Source organism: Sceloporus undulatus, chromosome 2, assembly GCF_019175285.1.
Source record: "Sceloporus undulatus isolate JIND9_A2432 ecotype Alabama chromosome 2, SceUnd_v1.1, whole genome shotgun sequence".
Lineage (NCBI taxonomy): Eukaryota > Metazoa > Chordata > Lepidosauria > Squamata > Phrynosomatidae > Sceloporus > Sceloporus undulatus.
In genome coordinates, this window is record NC_056523.1 from 92,425,058 (window position 1) to 92,444,804 (window position 19,747).

Sequence of the window (19,747 nt, forward strand, 5' to 3'; positions counted from 1 at the left end):
GTAGAAAGGCCACCCTTTCCTCTGTCTTGAAAGTCAGGATACCAAATGAAGAGAATTCTTTGTTCATTGTGGATTATGTTAAACTCTTACAATACAATGTAAAGTTGGAATCTTTAAAAAGGGAAATATTTTTATCCTACAGTGGCTCTTACTCTTTGCTTCTCTAAATACATTTGACTTCAACTCCTAGAAGCCTCAGCAAGCATGGCCAACAGTCAAGAATTCAGGGAATTAGTTCAAAAATCTACAAGGTCAAAGATTGGGAACCACTGCTTTAACATGAAAAAAAAATAGCTTGAATGACTTATGGGACCAATATGGGTATGTGTAAGTGAAACTAGAAGGAGTAATCAAGTGATGACTATACCTTTGTTTTCAGAGGGAGCGACTGCAAGTGAGCACAAAGCGCTCATGTCAGAATTAAAGATCCTCATCCATATTGGAAACCATCTTAATGTGGTGAACCTGCTAGGTGCCTGCACCAAACCTAATGGTAAATATTGCTGATCAGTTTGGATGGCAAATGAGAGATCTAAAAAATGCAAGAAGAGTTATTATCTCATTAAGTTCTCATGCCTGTGTTACATATTGTCCCTGTGCAGTTTTGATAGTGTGTATGAAGATTACGCAGTTTGGAAGTCAAGCCAACCCAAAGCTTCATACATTTTGTTAATACTGTATGTAGTATATTTATTAGTATATTAATGAGAACATGTTTTCTTGCTTCTGCAGGTCCCCTAATGGTTATTGTTGAATTTTGTAAATATGGAAACCTTTCCAATTATCTGCGGACCAAACGGGAAGGATTTAGTCCTTACAGGGTATGTGACTGACAATATTTCAAGTAACATTTTAACTGTATGTTCTAGATGCGATAATATATACAACATATCTTTAATCAGCATCAGCTTTGATGAGATTGATGAAAAAATCACTTGCTTCTTAACCCTCTTTTAATTCTGTTGTCAGTGTTGATTGAAGAATCCTTCACATCTTTCTTGTGGGCTTCTCAAGAGTATCTGGTTGTCTAAAACAAGTGGACATTGTTGAACATTATTCTTATATACACCACCTGTTTTACAGCTTAGTGACAGAGGTGGTGCAAACGTGTAGATCTGTTACTTCTTTCTCCAGTTCATCACTGAATTTCCTTCTGCTGGGTGTAGACTGTAACTTCTGGGTTACCTAACTTGCACTGGGAAAATGTGTTCACTATGCTTGAAGCACGTCTCATGGTAATCTTTGTGGTTTGGCCTGATTCCTAGGAAAAGTCTCCCAGATTGCGCATCCAAGTTCGTTCCATTGTAGAAGCTGTAAGAGCAGATAGGCGGAGTCGATCTGGCACCAGCGACAGTGCAATCCTTAGCAGACTTCTAATGAACAAGAGTCAAGCAGCAGTACCACCACCACCCCTGGTGCAAGAAGGTAAACAACTGTAGCTATCCACTTCTTCCTCTTAGTCTTGTACAATTCAGTTTCCAGGAAGAAAGTGGCATACTGGAAATATGGACAGAAAAATATTGTGTATGAAATACTTTAAAAATATGCTTCTGTACCTGTCATGTACATGATTACTTTAGTTCAGAAATTCAGTGGTAAAGCAGAAAGCTTTATCCAGAAAACCAAAGATGTTTCCAGGAGATGTATGTTGTTAGAACTCAGAGGCCAGCGTTAACACAATATAATTAAAGCATACAGCCCCATGATAGGGGTCACCATAAATTGAAATGACTTGAAGGTACACAACAACAACAACAACAACAACAACAACAACAACATTGGTTGTCAGCAGTATTAACCAGTGCAAAAAGTGAAGGGTGAGTAGACCAGACACAAAAACATGCACTGTTTTTATTAAAAGGTGCACTCTACCCCATGAGTCATGACAACCAGGTTAGGGAGTACAAAGCAAACTCAAGGAGGATACAGAACTTTCCCTTGGAAGTGTCATTGTTGTCTTCAGCAAACCACCTCAGATGATAAAAAAAAACTATATGCTCCAAGGTTGTGCGTGTGTGTGTGTGTGCGTGCGTGCGTGTGTGTGTGCGTGTTCAGTAAATGCTTGCTTTGTGGTAAATAAAGTGAATGCCAATTTTGTTAATAGGGATTTACATTGTGGATGTGACCAGTAAAACTGGCTCCCTGTACATGCCAATGTTGCTCTCCCCTGCACTATATAGAAGGCTTGATAGTAATTTTCAGTGAGTAATAGTCATAGGAACTGAAGAGCTTGGAAAGGGTACTTTTTTGGAATGTACATCCCAGAATAGGAGAATTTTGGGGTGCTATACTCCTAAAAAGTAATTTTTCCAAAATCCAGTTTCATACAAAGGACTTTACAATGCAACAATTCAAAAACAGCACAAAGCAGAAAAATAACTCCTCTAACTTCTATATGCTATATAATAAACTGAAGTAGAAGGGTGTAAAATATATATGTGTTAGTGCTCACTGATTAAAATACAGTTACAGCTTTCACATCTTCCCTTTTTTCAATCAGAATGCTAAACATTTTGTTTGAGATTAGGAATTCCTTTTAAATAAAGTCATAAGACTCCTGGTATACCACTCTTGTTCATTCCAAAAATACTTATTCTTCCCAAATTGCTACCATTCTAGCTAAAGGCAATTCACAAGAATATAAACAAGGAGTGAGAATCCTGTGGCCCTTCAGATGCTATTGACACCAATTTCCATCAGCCCTGGCCAACATGGCCACTGGGATGATGGGTGTTGTAATCCACCAGTTCTCCACATCTATTATAAATCTATGAAGGTTGGTATCCTGCTGTGTCTTAATCAGATAGCACCTTGGCAAAGAGATACACAATATGATTTTCCTGACTATGCATAGTCTCCTTCCTTGGGAGGTCTTTAAACAGAGGCTGGATGGCCATCTGTCAGGGATGCTTTGATTGAGAGTTCCTGCATGGCAGGGGTTGGACTGGATGGCCCTTGTCATCTCTTCCAACTCTATGGTTCTGTTATTCTAAGCAGGCTAGCAGTTCCCCTTTCAATCTGGTGTGTGTGTGTACAATATGACCTATGGGAGACATGTTCCTGGACTTACCATTGGAAACATGAAACCACAGATAACAGAGAATCCTATTGCAATTAATAACTTCTGGAAGAGGTTGTCCATAGAGTCATGCAGGAGGAGAGGACACCTCTCTATGCATTTCTAGGTCCTCCAATGTAACTCTGTTATCAACCTCCACTTGAAGAATATCACAGAATTGTACTGGAGGTCCTGGAAATTGCCTAGAGAGAACATAATTTTTCATACGTGGGTAAGTGCAATCACAAGTACCAGTCCCATGGATAAAGGGGTTGCACTGTAAGTGCATTCATGTCACTTGTCAACTTACGGTGACCCCATGAATTTCATAGGGTTTTCTTAGACAAGAAATTTCTTAGACAAGTGGTTTTGTCAGTTTCTCTCTCTGAAATATAGCCTGCAGAACCTTGTACAGTGGTGCCTCGGGTTACGAAATTAATTCGTTCCGCCATTCCTTTCGTAACCCGAAAATTTCGTAACCCGAAACACTTTTCCGTTAGCACTGGAAAGCCTATAGCTGCACTTTGCAGCATTTGAATTTCGCGCCGAAATGAATTTCGTAACCCGAAAAATATTTCGTAACCCGAAACAGTTTTTGCCAATCCAACTTTTTCGTATCCCGGAAATTTCGTAACCCGATCATTTCGTATCCCGAGGCACCACTGTATTCATCTAACTGAAATATAAGGGTTTTGCTTTTGTTTAACCAGGAAACAGATACATAAGTCCCCCATAGGCAAGTCCCAGTCTCACTCTTAATTCCCTGCTATATATCTCACATCTGTTTGCTCTCTTACATTAATTAATTTGATAACTCTTGTCCCATGTCAAGCACCACTGTTTCCGTTTATACAGAAGCAACATCTAGTGCAGAGACCTGGTCACTTTCATGGATTCAGGTGGTACTTACAGAAACACGGGTGATAAACAGACAATTATAGTCCAACCAATCCCAAAAGAGCATTGAATGCACCTGAAGTTAAGCATATTTAACTGTGCCTCATATTATGTCTAGTTAACACACTTTATCCAATCCTACATAATCAATAAGTCTTCATGGAACATTCTCACAAAAGGAGTATGAGTATAGCCTTTTTTTGTTGTGAAGATTACTTCTTTTCTGTCACAAACCTTAAGAATATAATCTTGCATGTTTTTATAGTGGATGATTTGTGGCAGAGCCCTCTGACAATGGAAGATCTGATCTGCTACAGCTTCCAGGTGGCCCGCGGTATGGAGTTTCTTGCTTCCAGAAAGGTGACTACGTACTTCATTGATACGTCTTGACATCCCTTTTTTGAAAAATACAATGGAGGGGACAGGATACAGGTGCACAAAATTAGGCAAGATGTGGAAAAAGTAAATATGGAGAAGATGGAATTTAAGTTCACCAAATGAAATGAATTGGCAATAAATCTGGAATAGGCAAAAAAATTGTCTCTTAACCAAGTGCATAATTAAGGTGTGGAAGTTGTTACCACAAAGTGTGGTGAAAATCATATACATGGGTTTAATAATAGATGATAAGTCTACCAATAGCTCTTAGCTATGATGGTCTCCAATTTCAGAAAGAGCATCCTGTATACTAACAGAAAACCTAGACTTTCATTGATTCAGTAACCCAACTGTAGTTGAGATTAACAACTGATTTAGGCCCCATTCTCCTAGCATTAATGCTCATATAATCAAGAGAACATCATCTGTGCACAAGAAAAAATATCTGCAGAAATGGAGGAACTCAAGGTTTGTAGAAGTACAAAAAAATTAAAAGGAAAAAATATTGGGGGGGGGGGGGGGGGGGAATCCTAAAATTAAAGAAATCTATTGTCCGTTTTCCCTCCAGAGAGAGCCTGCAGCAACCAAATCATGCAGGCTCCCTCCACACCAAAAAGAACCCGCGGGTTCTTTTTGGCAAGCAGGGGTACCGCCATCAATGCACCACTGTATCGCATCAATGATGCAAGCGTGATGCCCCCGATGTGCAGACACACCACAGCTCTTGCGTCATCATGGCGGCCACCGTATGGACGGGAGTCCACCATGATGGCGGCATCCATACGGACTAGGGTTCGGGAGTGTGCAGTTGCTACGCGCTTCCGAACCCTAGAATCAGTGTGGACATGCCCCTTCCCGCCTGTCTGTCTCAGATCAAAGATTGAGCCATGCTCAATGGCCAAGGAATGCTAATAGTTGAAGAGTAGAGTTGGATAATGGAACTGAATATCCTGAAAAAGGGCATGGTTAGCCAGCTAGAACATTGTGTGCCCCACCTCTTCCTTTTAAATTCAGCCACTAGTAGAAAACAGTAGAAAGCTCTGTTTTCAAGTCTTTCTTATATAAGTCTGAACTATATAAGTAAGTAGGGCTTTTTCTTACACTTTCTTGCTTGTGTACACAATGCGGCCTTTCAGATAGATGTGAGAGAAACTTCCTTGTCTTCTTACATTGGAGGACTTGTATGCAATAAGTTGGGCAAGCTGCTTTCACAAGAGACATCATTAAGCAAAAGAAGAACTGGAAAGCTGACTTAACACTCTAGAGCAGGGGTGGGAATCATGCTGCCCTCTGGATGTTGTTGTATTGCAATACCCAGATTTCCCCACCATTGGCTATGCTGGCTAGGGCTAATGGGAGTTACTATCCAACAACTTCTGAAGGGTTATATAATTCCCACCCCTGCTCTAGAGGAAATAAATACTGATGGTCTTTATAGTGTTAGTGTCCTGCTTTAATTACTCTTTTTAGAGAAAAGGAGTGGAAGTGACTTTTGCATATTTTTCCTCCTTGTTTTCCTTTTCTTTTTCTTTCCTTTCTTTCCTTTTTTTTTTAAAGCTCTTTTGTCCTTAACAGATTGGAATCAATTTTCAGGAATGCTTTTTATCTCCCTACCCCCAACCCGGTCTCATTTTCCTTTAGTGCATCCACAGAGATTTGGCAGCTCGCAACATCTTACTATCCGAAAACAATGTGGTGAAGATCTGTGACTTTGGTCTGGCCCGAGATATCTACAAGGATCCTGACTATGTCAGGAAGGGCAGTGTGAGTTCCAGACTATGCATATAGTGAATTGCAATTGGTTTTAGAACTTTATGGTTAGCCAGCAGTCTACTATCATGTTTTTTTCTTGCAAATAGTAGTAATTACAGTATAATGCGGTGGAAAGTTTTATAATTTGTTCAACACAACATAGGAATGAAATAGAGAAATAAATTATTTAAAGGGGTTTCTCTAATACAGTTCTCCAGCTCAAATACACATTGGTGTTTTGTATAAAAAGTAGACAATATAAGCCGGGGTGGAAAAGTTGTGGTTCTCCAATTGTTGTTAAACAATGTCTCCCATCACCTGAGTCCATTGGTCCTACTGGCCTTTTGGAATTGTGAGTCTGTCTACATCTGGAGGGAAACCAGTTCCCCACCATGGTATAAACAGTAACCTTTAGTGTTCCAACTATACCATATGGCTACCAACTTCAACCCATCATCTGCAATAATCATCATGCTTTCTTTGTCATAAAAAAGGTTCATGTCTGATGTTTAACAGCACTTATGTGCAATCCCTGCTGAAATTACAGTTTGAGCTGTCTCACAATTTCCCTTTGATAAAGATAAATGCCTGAACAGTAACAAGATTGAAAGTGGGTTGTAAATTTACTTTTGCCCTTCAAAGTGGCTTTGTCCAGTAGCTCACATGGCCAGAATCATGTTTTCTGACCTGTTTGAGAGCCCAGGCATTTTGAGCTATATTTTTGCCAATGTTTAGCTTTCTATCTGTTCTGGAAGTACTTTCACTAATCTCTGTAAATTGATAATACCTAGATGGCAGCTCCCTGTGTTGTTCTGAAGTGGATATTCCTTTCTGTCTAATTGGTTGCCTTTCTCTGTCAGCCATTATAAGATGACTGGGGATTTTCCTTTGGCTTTTTTTTTTTTTTTAGTCACCATGATCTTTTCCCTGGTTTGTAACATCCATGCATACCTATTTCTTTCCTGTAGGCCCGTCTTCCCCTAAAGTGGATGGCTCCAGAAAGCATCTTTGATAAAGTCTACACCACTCAGAGTGATGTCTGGTCATTTGGAGTCCTCTTGTGGGAGATCTTCTCTTTAGGTGAGTGCTGAATAGTTGGGCTTTCCAGTGGAGCACTGATATTTTTATGAGCTTACGTAGCTGCAAGGATCCACTAAATTTAGTTCTTTCTCTATCACCTTTATATTTGGTACTCTAAGGGCCTAAGCAGATGAACAGGAAAAACCTGGTCAATCATTTTTTCCCCCAAACTGGGGTGAACCCCAGCTGTCCACATGGCCCATTCCCAAGGCAGGCTGAACACCACAGGCAGTCTGCACCAAGCAGCATCAAGCCGCTTGGGTTTCCCCTCTCCCCCTCCTTGCATGTGCACCCTCATGCAACCAACCACTTGTGACCACCAATAACCTCCCTCTTCCCTCCCAGCATCCATCCCATTGGATGCCCCATGTGACTGGCTACACAGTCGCATGAGTGATACACAACCCATATAGTGCATCAGTGAGCCCAGTGACACATTGGCAAAGCACAGTTATGGAGGTCTGCATACATGCCCCCCTTCACCCCATGCCCCCCTATTGGACTCTCTGGTTTGTGTATGTTTTAATTACATCCATTTCATTATTGGTGTTTGTCATACTTTCACATCAAGGAGTGCATGACAGCTCAATGGTGCAATGAGTCAATAACACAGCTGGCCACTTGTGCACCTGTATGTTCAAAAGAAAAAAACATATGGCAAACAATGGTGCCAGCAGCTGCATCTCACATGCTCCAGACCACATCTGTATGCTGCCTGGGCTTTCCCTCATTCTTGCACTCATGTGATCATGTTTAAATATCAGTGCAATTATGCGTGCTTTCCACATTGGAACAGAGTATATGGGATTCTTTTTGCTATGGTTTTTAGCCCCGAAGCATGACTTGGTCCAAGTTTCACCCTGTTTCGGCCTCGTGCTTCATCTAAACATCTGAGGCTCAAAACAGAGTGAAACTGCTTTATTTTGACAGTGCTGCCAACCCCTATCTCTGCTAGAGGCCATCTGTATTTATAGACCCATGTTTAGTTTGCACTGACACAACAGAGAGGCACCACAGCACATACCAAATCACCAATTGACATCCCAGCTACTAATAAGGGTTCTCATCCTTGCTTTATTGTAACAATTAACTGATCCTGTGCACATGTCAATACCTTAGACCAAGAATTTCCTTCACTGTTCATATGTTTACCTGTACATAAAATGTGTCTTCCAACTTTGTCCCTTTGGCCTGGTACAGATTGCCAAAAAGTAGCAGTCTGGGGCCGATTTTAGGGCTCAGGACTGCGGAGCGACCGCATGGTCCTAAGTTGTACCACGTGGCGGCAGCGCCATCATGGTGGCCTCCCATCCACACGGGGGGCCACCATGATGATGCAAGCATGGTGCAGCATCCGCACATCACGGCACCACACTTGCGTCATTGACGCATGACTGTGCGCCAATGGTGCACTCATGGTGTCTGCCGCACACGCCAAAAAGAACCCGCTTTTAGCGGGTTCGTTTTGGTGCAGAGGGAGGCTGCGTGGTTTGGCTGTTGCGGTGTCCCTCGGGGCAAAAACGGGCACCTACAGCCTGCCCTTTTGGGGAAGTCTGTCGAGCCTCTTTAAATACTTTTTATGGCCATTGTTGAATCTGAACTTGTCATCCCATCACTATATCATGTTTTGCAGTTCTGGTTACAATTCGTACTTCCCAGCCCCCTGCCCCATTCCTATATATGTCTGTCCACCCAGTCCCTTTTCATTTGTAAATAATCAAGTAAATTTTAATACTATAACATTTGTTTACTAGAAAGTTAGTCTTTCTTAACAGTGCATTCCACAAGCTTCATGGGTAAAATGTATCTTCACTCATTACTGAACACTTGCTGGGACTCCATTCTTTATGGTTCAGACCAGAGCTTTAAAGTTACTTTTCAAAAGAGATTGGTTATACTTAAAATTTCAAGGACACCCTCCATCCACCTCCACTGTACTTGTTGTAGTTATTATTGTTACAGTCCCACTAAAAACAACAGCTTATGGACTTGCTTATTTCTCAGATATAATGAAAGCAGCCATCTGAATGTTACAAGGCACTTGCCTCTGGTACATAACATATAGTGTCTATCAGTCTGTTTTGGGGAACAATTTAAAGTAATGGTTATGACGTATAAAGCCCTACATGGCTTGGGCCCATGGTATCTGAAGACCCATACCTTGCCCAGGTTCTAAGATCTTTGGGGGAGGCCTTTCTCTTGGTCCCCCACCACCTTCACAGGAACATCTGGTGAGACCTCTCTGTGACTGCTCCTTGGCTTTGAAAGCCCTTCCCTAGGGAGGCTAGGATGACTGCTTCCTTGGTGTCCTTGCAAGTGAAAACTTTTTTTTTTCAATTAGGACTAGGTAAATAAAATGTCAAGAATGTGTAAGACAGTGTAGCTAGTGTAAGTTAGTGTAAGTAGGGCAAGCAGGAAATGAAAAGCGGAATGTTTTAAGGACATTAGGTTTGCTGGTAGCATGAAAGTACGAAAGGTTTGTAAATATGTAGTGTATTTTGTTTCCTTTCTCTGACATGTTTATTTCATTTTATTTTTACGACTGTAATTCATGTTTTTTCAATAAAGCTATTAAAAAAACTTTTTTCACTTAGGAACTAATTACTTTAATACTGTGCTGTTTTATTGATATTTATCTTTTTTAATGAATTTGTTTAAAAGGTTTCAGATTGATAGATAGCAGACTTGCATTTTAACCACATTTTTAATTTTTTATGCATGTTTTTACTTATGTCTTTGTGTGTGTGTTTTATCTGTATTTGCTTTAACTTTTGTAAGCTGCCTTAAGTTTCAGTTTTGGAGAAAGGCAGATACAAACAGTCATCACTGTCACCACCAGCACAGTCAACAGCACAAGGCAGCAGCCCTAGCCAGCTGGTCAGCCATTCCTCCACCATTGAAAAAGGCACACATCGTTGTGAGGCAGTTTTTCATATCAGTACAATAAAAGAGTTGAAGCTACCCCTCATTAAATCTCAATCATAACATAAGTCATGCCTTCCTTATTGCAAAAAGAGTCCTTGAATTAATTGCAAGTAATTCTTTGTTGATAGTTACTTCCAGGCTCTGGTTCTGACTCTTGCTTACTTTAATTAAGTTCTTGTCTATGCAAAATAATGGCTGTATAATAAAAACATTTTTTTATTTGTTTATTTATGTGAGCTGAGATCCTGTATTGGACACATGTCTATAATGTTCCAGCTGTGCACCATCTTCAGAACTAACCCCCTAAAACCTACCTTAAAAGCCAGAAAGCCATACTGAGCAAAGGAGTTCTGTGCCACTGTGACAGGGGTGCTGAAGGGGTATGTGCCATGGTATGTGCTCAGCAGAAGCAGAGACCCCTGTAAGGGTCCTTTCACAATTCCTCATTGAGCCACAGAACTGTGGCAGGTAGTGGTTGGACACAGCATCCCATTCCCACTAGAATTTCACTTGGTATGGCTGGCTAGCTTTCAAGGTAGCTTTTAGAGGTATTTGCAGTTGTCTGAATGGGGCCACAGTTGTAAATGTGAATATAAAACAGTTCCAGGGTGTGATGTCCTGCCAGGACTGATTGAATCTCCCGCTGCATTTTCTTTCACATTGGTTCAGGCCATAGTATTTTAGTGTAGAAAAGTTCAATGTATTAGTTTGTGGGAGGAGCTGTAGGATTCCCCTGCATTATTTCCAGGTTTGGTTTGCCCTTTCCCAGCATGCTCTGTTGTAGCTGGAAACCTTTAGTTGGGAGCAGTCTTTGCTGTGAGCAGGTAGAGAGCTGTCTTTTTGGTGGCAAACAGGCCCAGACAGCCGGAAAGGGCATTTCTTACACCTTAGCCAAATCAGTTACCAATTTAGCCATTTTAGTTACCAACTCAGCCAAATTAGTTACCAACAACAAGTGAATAAAGAATTCAGTAGCTGAAAGACCCTGCACCAGCTCCATTGAGTGAGGAGAGCAAACTAACATCAGACCCAGAAAGATGACATCCAGAAGATTGCTGAAACTGTAAAGTACCTTTTATTTAGAGCTGGGGAGGAGAAAACTCTTTATTTTGTCCTTTAAATTAAATTTCCCCCCTTTTGAACTTTACATTCAGCTTCAGAGCCTTTTTTGGGTAGAAGAGTTTGATCTCACCAGGGTACCGGCGTTGCACACCCAAACCTGCCACCACCTTTAGTTGGGTGTGTCTTCACACAGGGTCATAAGTCTAGTTTACAGTATCATAACTTCCTAACAGGATGCCAGCCTTGATTTATATCCTGCCTTTCTCTTGCCATGTGACCCAAAGAAGCTAACAACAATTTAAAACAAAATTCCTGCCACAGAGAGGAAAAGGAGAGAAGTAGCTGGGTGGCCATTTTGAGTGGAGAGTGTGCTTGTTGCTGAGGGGGTGGAGATTATGTAAATCACATCTGTGAGTCACCAGGGGGTGGAGCTAGCAGACTAGCTCTATATAGCTTCTCCCAGGGCCTTTCCAGAGCAGTTTCTGCCACAGAGAGGAGAAGGAGAGAAGTAGCTGGGTGGCACATGAACTTTTTTTTTATGCAAGGAGAACTACAGCAGAGGCTGAGTTGATTGAACTCACTGCCAGAGATTGGTGAAAAGGCCAGGTCATCAGGGTCCTTAACGTTGGTGTTTACCGGAGGATTTTTTGAGGAGGAAGCCCACAGTCCTGTTTAAGTAATTACTTAAGACTTCTCAGTATGGACACTGATGGAACTGCTGCAGTCACCTGCAACATTTGTGGGATGTTTGGCTTCCTGCCTACAGGTGTGGATAACTTCACATGCACCAAGTGCAAGTTGATAGCACTCTTGGAGGAGAAAGTCCAGCAACTGGAGTCCAGAGTAGCTACATTTCAGCATGTTAGGGAGCAAGAGGATTTCCTGGACAGAACGGAACCAACGGTCTTGGACAGGGACCACACAGAAGAAGTTGCTGGGGTGGAGGAGGCCATTTCAGATACACAGGAGGTAAACAGTTGGAGGAACGTCACACAGAGAACTAGGCCAACAAGGGATTGTTCTGGGAGCTTGCAGCTAGAGAATCGATTTGAAGCTCTTTCCCTTATCAAGGAGGACAAGGAAGAGAAGCATGGACAGACTTCAGGGACAGAACAGGGGAGCCTGAGAGTTCCACCAGAGGGAACAGTCACTACTAAGCCTCGGAGGAGGCATGTGGTCGTGGGGGACGCCCTGCTGAGGGGTATGGCAGGGAATTGGACTGGATGACCCTTGTAGTGTCTTCCAACTCTACAATTCTATGATTCTATGATTCAGCTAAAATCTTATTTTTACATACATTAAGCAACAGTTAAACAAACAGCTCTATTGAAAAACAAATAGATAAAGCAAATTGAAGCACATCTAAAATAAATTTAAAAGATAGAAAATAAACATTTTTATCAACATCTTTTTCACACTGTACTACATAATAGTGTATATGGGAACATTCTTGTGGATGCATGAATGTATCTTTGCTTTATTCATATATACACCATTGTCTGAAACACTATAGATTATCTTTTTCAGGTGCCTCCCCATATCCTGGAGTCCAAATCAATGAGGAATTTTGCCAAAGGCTGAAAGATGGCACCAGGATGAGAGCTCCAGAATATGCCACTGCAGAAATGTGAGTCAAAACATATTAAAATATAGCCAATAATATTTTTAAAATACCAATAATAAAAGCCAATGAAATGTATATCTGCAAGAAATAAAGTTGTTCAGTCCCAATACATTACTTTGCTTCTAGAGTAGCATTGCTATGCTTGGTTTTAGCATCTTTCATAAAAACTGGATTTAGCTGTAGGGGAGGTTTCCCAGTTTTGTTTCAGCAGCTATTTTTGATTGACATGGAATGAAGAAATTGATTTGCTTATTCAAAAGTTTGTATTTGTTCTTTGCAGTTACCGTATAATGCTGAGCTGTTGGTATGGTGATCCCAAGGAGAGGCCAACATTTTCTGACTTGGTGGAGATCCTGGGGGACCTTCTTCAGGAAAATGTCCATCATGTGAGTTCCCATTCATTATTGTTGCATGGAAATCAGCTGCTGTAGCCATCAGCTTGGAGAAAGCGTTCCCGAAAATTGGCCCTGGGGAACGCTCCCAGAACGGAAGGGGAACAGTCGGTGGCCGTGGCAGCATTCTCGCTGTGCGATATACAGCGTTCCCCGCCACCTCCCATCCCCAGAATAGTCCCTTTAAGAACGCTCAGGGGCCGTTCTAAGCTGAATGCGATAAACTCCCAAGTTGCTAAGTAGACATTTAGATCTGGAATCATATGAGAGTTTCTGCTATACAGATATAATTCCACTGACCTAATTAAGACATTTATTTGTATCAGCTTGTATAGATGGCATCCCTTTATAATATATAGTACGTTTCAAGAATATTTGCAACCAAGAGGCCCTATTTCAAATGCAGTTTGTTTGCCAACTGAATATCATTATTCTGGTGATAGCTGGTGTAAAGCAAACAAAGCTTCCTCACAAAGAGGCAAATATCAGCTTTCAAATAAGAAAAGCAAAAGCAAGTTCTTCATTCTGTCATTGCCTACTACATAGCAGATTGGAAGAAATCAAGTGGCTTATACTAGAAAGAGGTTTCAGTGCTTCTGCCTTATTAACAAATCCAGACTACCACAAATAGCCTACACATGGGTGAGCAACTATGGAAGGCTAGGGAGCCACATTATCCCCCCAGGACACCTTGGAGGACCATTCCCCTCTACACACACTCCTGCAAAAAAAGAAAAAGGAAATTGCCTCCAAATATCCTCCAAGGCCCAAGGGAGTAATTTTGACATGTTTTTCCACTTTCCTGGGCCATTTGAGACCCAAGAGAAGCTCCTTTTAACAATAGGAACTGAATGGAAGCCATCTCTGTTCACTTCCTTAAAAAAAAGCTACATTGGCTGAGGGATACAAAATGTGGTGGAAAAGCTGCCTATACCCCTAGAAAGCCTTTGGAGGCACACAAAAAAAGTGTTTTTTTTCCCTGATACCTGAAGGGGGTGAGTGAGCCTCCAGGCCTAGTGGAAATGATCTCTACACTCCTTAGAGGTCATTTTGGAGCAAATTTGTTTTGATCCTTGAGGAATCCAGGGTGCTACAAAAACAGCACTTGGACCACATGTGAGCCACAGACCACACTGCTCACCCCAGTCTATACTACCAACCTGACAGTCTCTAAATGCATTAGACTGCAACTCCCACCATTCCTTGGCTACTTGTTGCAGAAGGCTGGTCCACAAAAATATAGATGTCTGTGTGCCTAAAGGAGAAAATAGATGAATTGTGGACAAGTATATGCTGGTCAAACAGCTTAGGGTGATTCAGGCAATGTTAGGAGAGGAGCAAATAATTCAAACTACGGGAAAAGAGATTCCACCTAAACATTAGGAAGAACCTCCTGACAGTAAGAGTTGTTCAACAGTGGAACACACTTCCTTGAAGAGTGATGGAGTCTCCTTCGTTGGAGGTTTTTAAACAGAGGGTGAATGACTATTTGTCAGTGATGCTTTGATTGTGAGTTCCTGCATGACAGGGGGTTAGACTGGATGGCCCTTGTGGTCTTTTCCAACTCTGAGTCTATGATTCTATTGACAGAGGATTATGGTTTTCAATCATTCTCATATTTACAGTTGTTTGAAAGATTTAAGATGTATGCTCAAGTCCCATTAAATATAATGACATAGCAAAATGGTGTCCCTTATAAAAAAATGGAAAATCAAGATGTGATATTTGAAATTTATACTTTTATACTTTTTTTTATTTTCAAACCGTGGATGCTTGAATTCGTGTATAAAAAATATGTGTATAAGAAGGGCCCACTGTATATGCATCCCCACTATCCCTGCTTCTTACCTATAAGGCCCTCCCTTGTTTATAAAAATGCATTTACATTGTTAACAGGAGGGAAAGGATTATATCCCACTGAATGACTCTCAGAGCTCTGAAGATGATGGCTTCTCCCAGGTGGCTTCCTCAATCCAGCAGAACTCTGATGAAGAGGAATTTGACACCAGGATACACTGTCACAATATAGCAGCAAGGTAAGTCTCTCCTGATTCCTCAAAGGCAAGACATGAGGAAGAGCCTAACACTCAGCCAACTAGACAACTTTCAAAGGTTTCAGATGGACCATACATCTCTCCCCTATCATCAAAGGTTCCTGTAGCAACCATCTGTCAATCGTTTCTGCTCAAATATACAATCTGATCCTGGATTTTAAAATGCAGCTTTGTGGGGATGCAGTAAGGATTTGAAGAGTGGTATCCATTTTCTTGTTCAAAATCACCTGCTTTTTATTGGATTTCTGTTCTTTCTTTCGGCCACAAATCAGACTCAGGTAGGCTCATAGTAATATTAACAAATAGAACAAATGCAAAACAAGGTCGGCAGAATTAAATATTGTTGTTGTTGTTGCTCTTACATTTATTTTATTATTATTTACATTTATTTATAGAGTGCCGTAAAGTTTGCACAGTGCTTTACATGATAGAAATCAAGATAGAATAAAATAATAATAAAACCTGCCATATGGCATACAATCTAAAACATCAATGTTACAAAATAAAAACATCTCTAAAATAGTATGATAGTTCTGTCCACACCCAACTAGGGAGCTGGAGAGAATCTGGCACACTCTCAATGTCTGAAGGGCGATCAAGATTTACATCAAAGACAAGACCATTCAGAGCCTTGGATGCCCTATTTGTCTCCAACAGCCAGGCTAGAATGGGGAGGAAGGTGTCTCCTTCAACCCTGGCCAGATGGATCAGAGAGTGCATTGCGACCTGCTACAGGACTTTGGCCATACCTCCACCAGAGGGAGTGGTCGCACACTCTACCAGGAGCGCCACCACCTCAGCAGTCTGGGCCACCTGCACTCCCCTGACAGAGATATATAAAGCCGCGACATGGAAGACGCCATCAACATCATGGCTTCTAGGGAGAGTTCAGGCTTGATTAGCTCTAGGACCCATTGATTTGTCTTTTTAGCAGTACATGGTATCCATAGATCCACATTTAAAATGAGCTGATTTTCTTCCTATCATCTTTTTTCACTCTACAACTTTCAAGACAATCCTGACTTTAGTATTCAATGATTCTATGACTTCCATGGTTTAGTATTCAATGATTCTATGGTTACTTTTATTGCTCTTGCAGATACTATAACTGTGTGTCTTTCCCTGGCTGTTTGACTGGTGGGAATCAGATAAGGTGTCCATCTAGAATAAAGACATTTGAAGAATTTCCTATGACACAAACTATGTATAAAGTACATCCGGTGAGTGGATCAAGATTTTGGGTTAACAAGAGAAAAGGGGGGGGGGGGTGACATTTATTTGTTTGTTTAATTGATTTATAACTCACGTTTCTCCTAATATGAGACTCAAGGCAGCATCAGTTCAGAATGCATTTGTCTGTCACTGCAATCTGTCACTAAGGAGAAATGAGCACACATAGACTAAAAATATTACCCAGCAAATAAAAAAATCCAAATTATATTTTCAACCATATTTTAATACACATATTGCTATATGCAATCCACATATGAAAATGGATGTGTGATGGAGGGAGAGAGAGAAGTGTTTTTAATATATAAATAGACACTATCCTGAATGATTATATTCAAGCAGGCACATCAAAGATGGTTATACCAGTTGGAGTATTCCTTATCTGCAATTCCAAAATCTGAAATACTCCAAAATCCCAAATTGTGCACATGGGTGGCTGAGGCAGTGACACCGTTGCTTTTCTATGGTCCTGTGTACACAAACTTTGTTTACCACTCAAAATTGTTTAAAATATTATGTATAAAATTACCTTTAGACTATGTGTAAAATGTGTATACAAAACATAAATGATTTTCATGTGTAGACTTTAATCCCATCTCCAAGATATCTCACTATGTATATGTAAATGTTCACAAATAAAAAAAATCAGAACTCCAAAACATTTCTGGTCCAAACCATTTTGGATAAGGGAGATTCAACTGGTACCTGTTGGACTGAAGAGAAGACAGCATTTCAGCCCAGAAAATACATATTGTAGTTTCAGTACAAGGAAAGTGTTATACTCTTGCAACAACTTTTAACAGAGGACACCTGAACCAACAGGAAAAGGGGCCGTGAGATTGATTCCTTTACTTTAGGCATGGTTAGCATGGGCAGCAGTTTGCTGATGATTAGTCTTACTTCTCCAGATAGATGTGGACACATACACTTGACCCTGATGTCCTTGTCTGAGTTATGAGTTCCCAGATACCTTGTTGTGGAAAGTGGAATAAACTACATGTTCCTGGCTCTTAATGTCTGGGTGGAAATGTAGGGATACAACCCATCTGCTTGTGAGACTTGAACTTCTTCCCAAAACCCTCTTCATCAAGATGTATTTAGTGTCAGGGATGATGGGAGTTGTAGCTCTTCACCTCTGGCTCTAACTCACCACCTTGTTATGCAGCGGTGCTGACCAGCTTTGGTCAGTGGTTAATGCTTTTCTCCAAAGCAGCAGAGTTTCAGAGAATAGGCTGAAGACCCTGACAAACTCTCCAAGCCTTCTCACTCTTTTTCCTGAGATGTCTCCAAACTTCTCCAGGATTCTGCTGGCTCTTGTATCTTCAGTCAAGACACCAGACAACTCAGTAGTCTTATATAAAAGATCTACTTTATTCTACATACAAATACTCTATGCCCTCACAATCTCTACAATCTCCAATAACTCCAACTATCCACAACTACCCACAAAATACATTGGCAAACATAGCAATTATAATAGCCATTGTTAATCACCACCCACTAGTCAGTTTCCACCCAGTGGGCGTGTACATTCATTTTGATTGGTTCACATAGTTCAACCCATACTTAAGAATTTCATCATTTCACCTTGTACACTTAATGAATCTCAGGTGTTTCCAATTGTACATTCTATAATTCTGTCCTTGACATTCAAGACTTCTAAATTACATTAGCTTTTTCACCTGTGTGGCTTCTTAATTGCTCTTCTTAGTCATTGTGACTTTCACATACATATTTTATTTCTATTACTGTATATCCCATGTTGCATTTTCCTTAACATTTAGTGCAGCTTAGCTAAGATATCTACCAAGAGTGGCAGTAACATCAGTTCAAGACAATAGTGTGAGCCTGCTTATAAGAGTGGCAGGATGGAGAGGGGATTGTTTTTCAGTGTGGGAAGGCAGGTTGCCCTCAGAAGATGCAGGCAGTTGCTCAAAAAGACTTTAGAATAAGAATTGCTATGCTCAGGGAAGGCTCAAAGCCTCATCCCACCCACTCACCCACTGATTTACAGCAGAAATATCCTTTTACTCAGATCTGTTCACTAATATGGCTGCAGAGCTGAAAGGCACATTTGGAGAGAAAGAAGGGGATTTAACTTATCCTATTCTCAACGCAATTCCCACCATCTTTGATCTCCCCTCCCCTGCTGTGTGTGTGTGTGTGTGTGTGATTTTTATTCATAGCAGGGGTCATTCATGGTGAGAACATATATCCTCAACAAAGCTGGTGCTTCTAAATGGTAAATTAATCTTCTACATATTTCATTTTCTGTAGTGTTAACATGTTTTCCCAACTTCATATATATGCCATCCCATTTCTGTAGATGCAAAAAAATTAAATTTACACAAATGTGTAAGCATTCTGCTACATATTTTTGCATCTATGCATTCTGCTCAGTTTAGACATGCATGCAATTTCCTTTATTATATGCCTCTTTGTACACTTTTTTGTACATATGTTTTGTTGAGACAAATGCATCACATAACTTGAAGACGTGAAAGAATTGAATTGCATTCCCAATTTTTGTATTGGCTCAGGGAGTACAAATTAGGCCAGTTAGTGTTAAAATGAGATCCAAATGAATTTCTCCCGCATGATCCCACAGTGCTTTTAACACTCCTCATTTCTGTTTCCTTTTCAGGATAATCAGACAGACAGCGGAATGGTTTTGGCATCTGAGGAATTTGAGAGAATAGAAAATAGACACAGAAAAGAAGGTGCATCCAGGTACTTCATTACATAGCTCTCTTATCAGTGTCTCACAGTCTTCAGTAGCATACAATATATTGCAAGAAATCTCACTGCAGCTTTCTGTAAATGTGCTGGGAGGATAGAAATGCAAGCCCAACCATCCTCCTGTAACCTGCTACTGGCAGCAGCATTCCTGAAGCCATTTATAACAAAAAGATTTGATCAGACTTAATGGCTTTTGAGTGGAGCTATCTGAACCAGGTGCAAGAGAAGAAAAGGGGTAAGGTTTTTACATAATGATAAAATACAATAGGAAATAAGGGGATCTCAAGCAACAAATGTAGATTTCTCTGAAGCAGACAAATTCTTTGAGGAATGCCGCAAGTTCCCCATGCTCAAAATGCAAAATATCTTCCTTGGGAAATAGCCATTTCTATGTCCACTTAATGGGACTGTTGCAGTGCTGTCTAGTTGTACATTTGTAATGTGCACATAAAAGACAGTGAACAGACAGTAATGATAAGTGACATTTTTCTCAGCTCCTGTGATAGATCCTTTTACCCAGACTGGCCTCAAAATGCCAGCCCTCACCCTGCCCTTG

General features: G+C 40.7%; 1 protein-coding gene across 2 annotated transcripts in view; it reads left to right on the forward strand.

The window, feature by feature from the left end:
- FLT4 (fms related receptor tyrosine kinase 4) overlaps positions 1 to 19,747 on the forward strand; it is a 148,823-nt gene that overhangs the window by 119,233 nt on the left and 9,843 nt on the right. For both annotated transcript variants that reach the window (XM_042453847.1, XM_042453848.1), the window contains exons 19-29: positions 380 to 493; positions 733 to 821; positions 1,266 to 1,425; positions 4,221 to 4,315; positions 5,975 to 6,097; positions 7,054 to 7,165; positions 12,680 to 12,779; positions 13,057 to 13,162; positions 15,065 to 15,204; positions 16,322 to 16,442; positions 19,097 to 19,182. In XM_042453847.1, the coding sequence (XP_042309781.1) occupies positions 380 to 493; positions 733 to 821; positions 1,266 to 1,425; positions 4,221 to 4,315; positions 5,975 to 6,097; positions 7,054 to 7,165; positions 12,680 to 12,779; positions 13,057 to 13,162; positions 15,065 to 15,204; positions 16,322 to 16,442; positions 19,097 to 19,182 (1,246 nt within the window). The remainder of the gene's footprint in view (positions 1 to 379; positions 494 to 732; positions 822 to 1,265; positions 1,426 to 4,220; positions 4,316 to 5,974; positions 6,098 to 7,053; positions 7,166 to 12,679; positions 12,780 to 13,056; positions 13,163 to 15,064; positions 15,205 to 16,321; positions 16,443 to 19,096; positions 19,183 to 19,747) is intronic.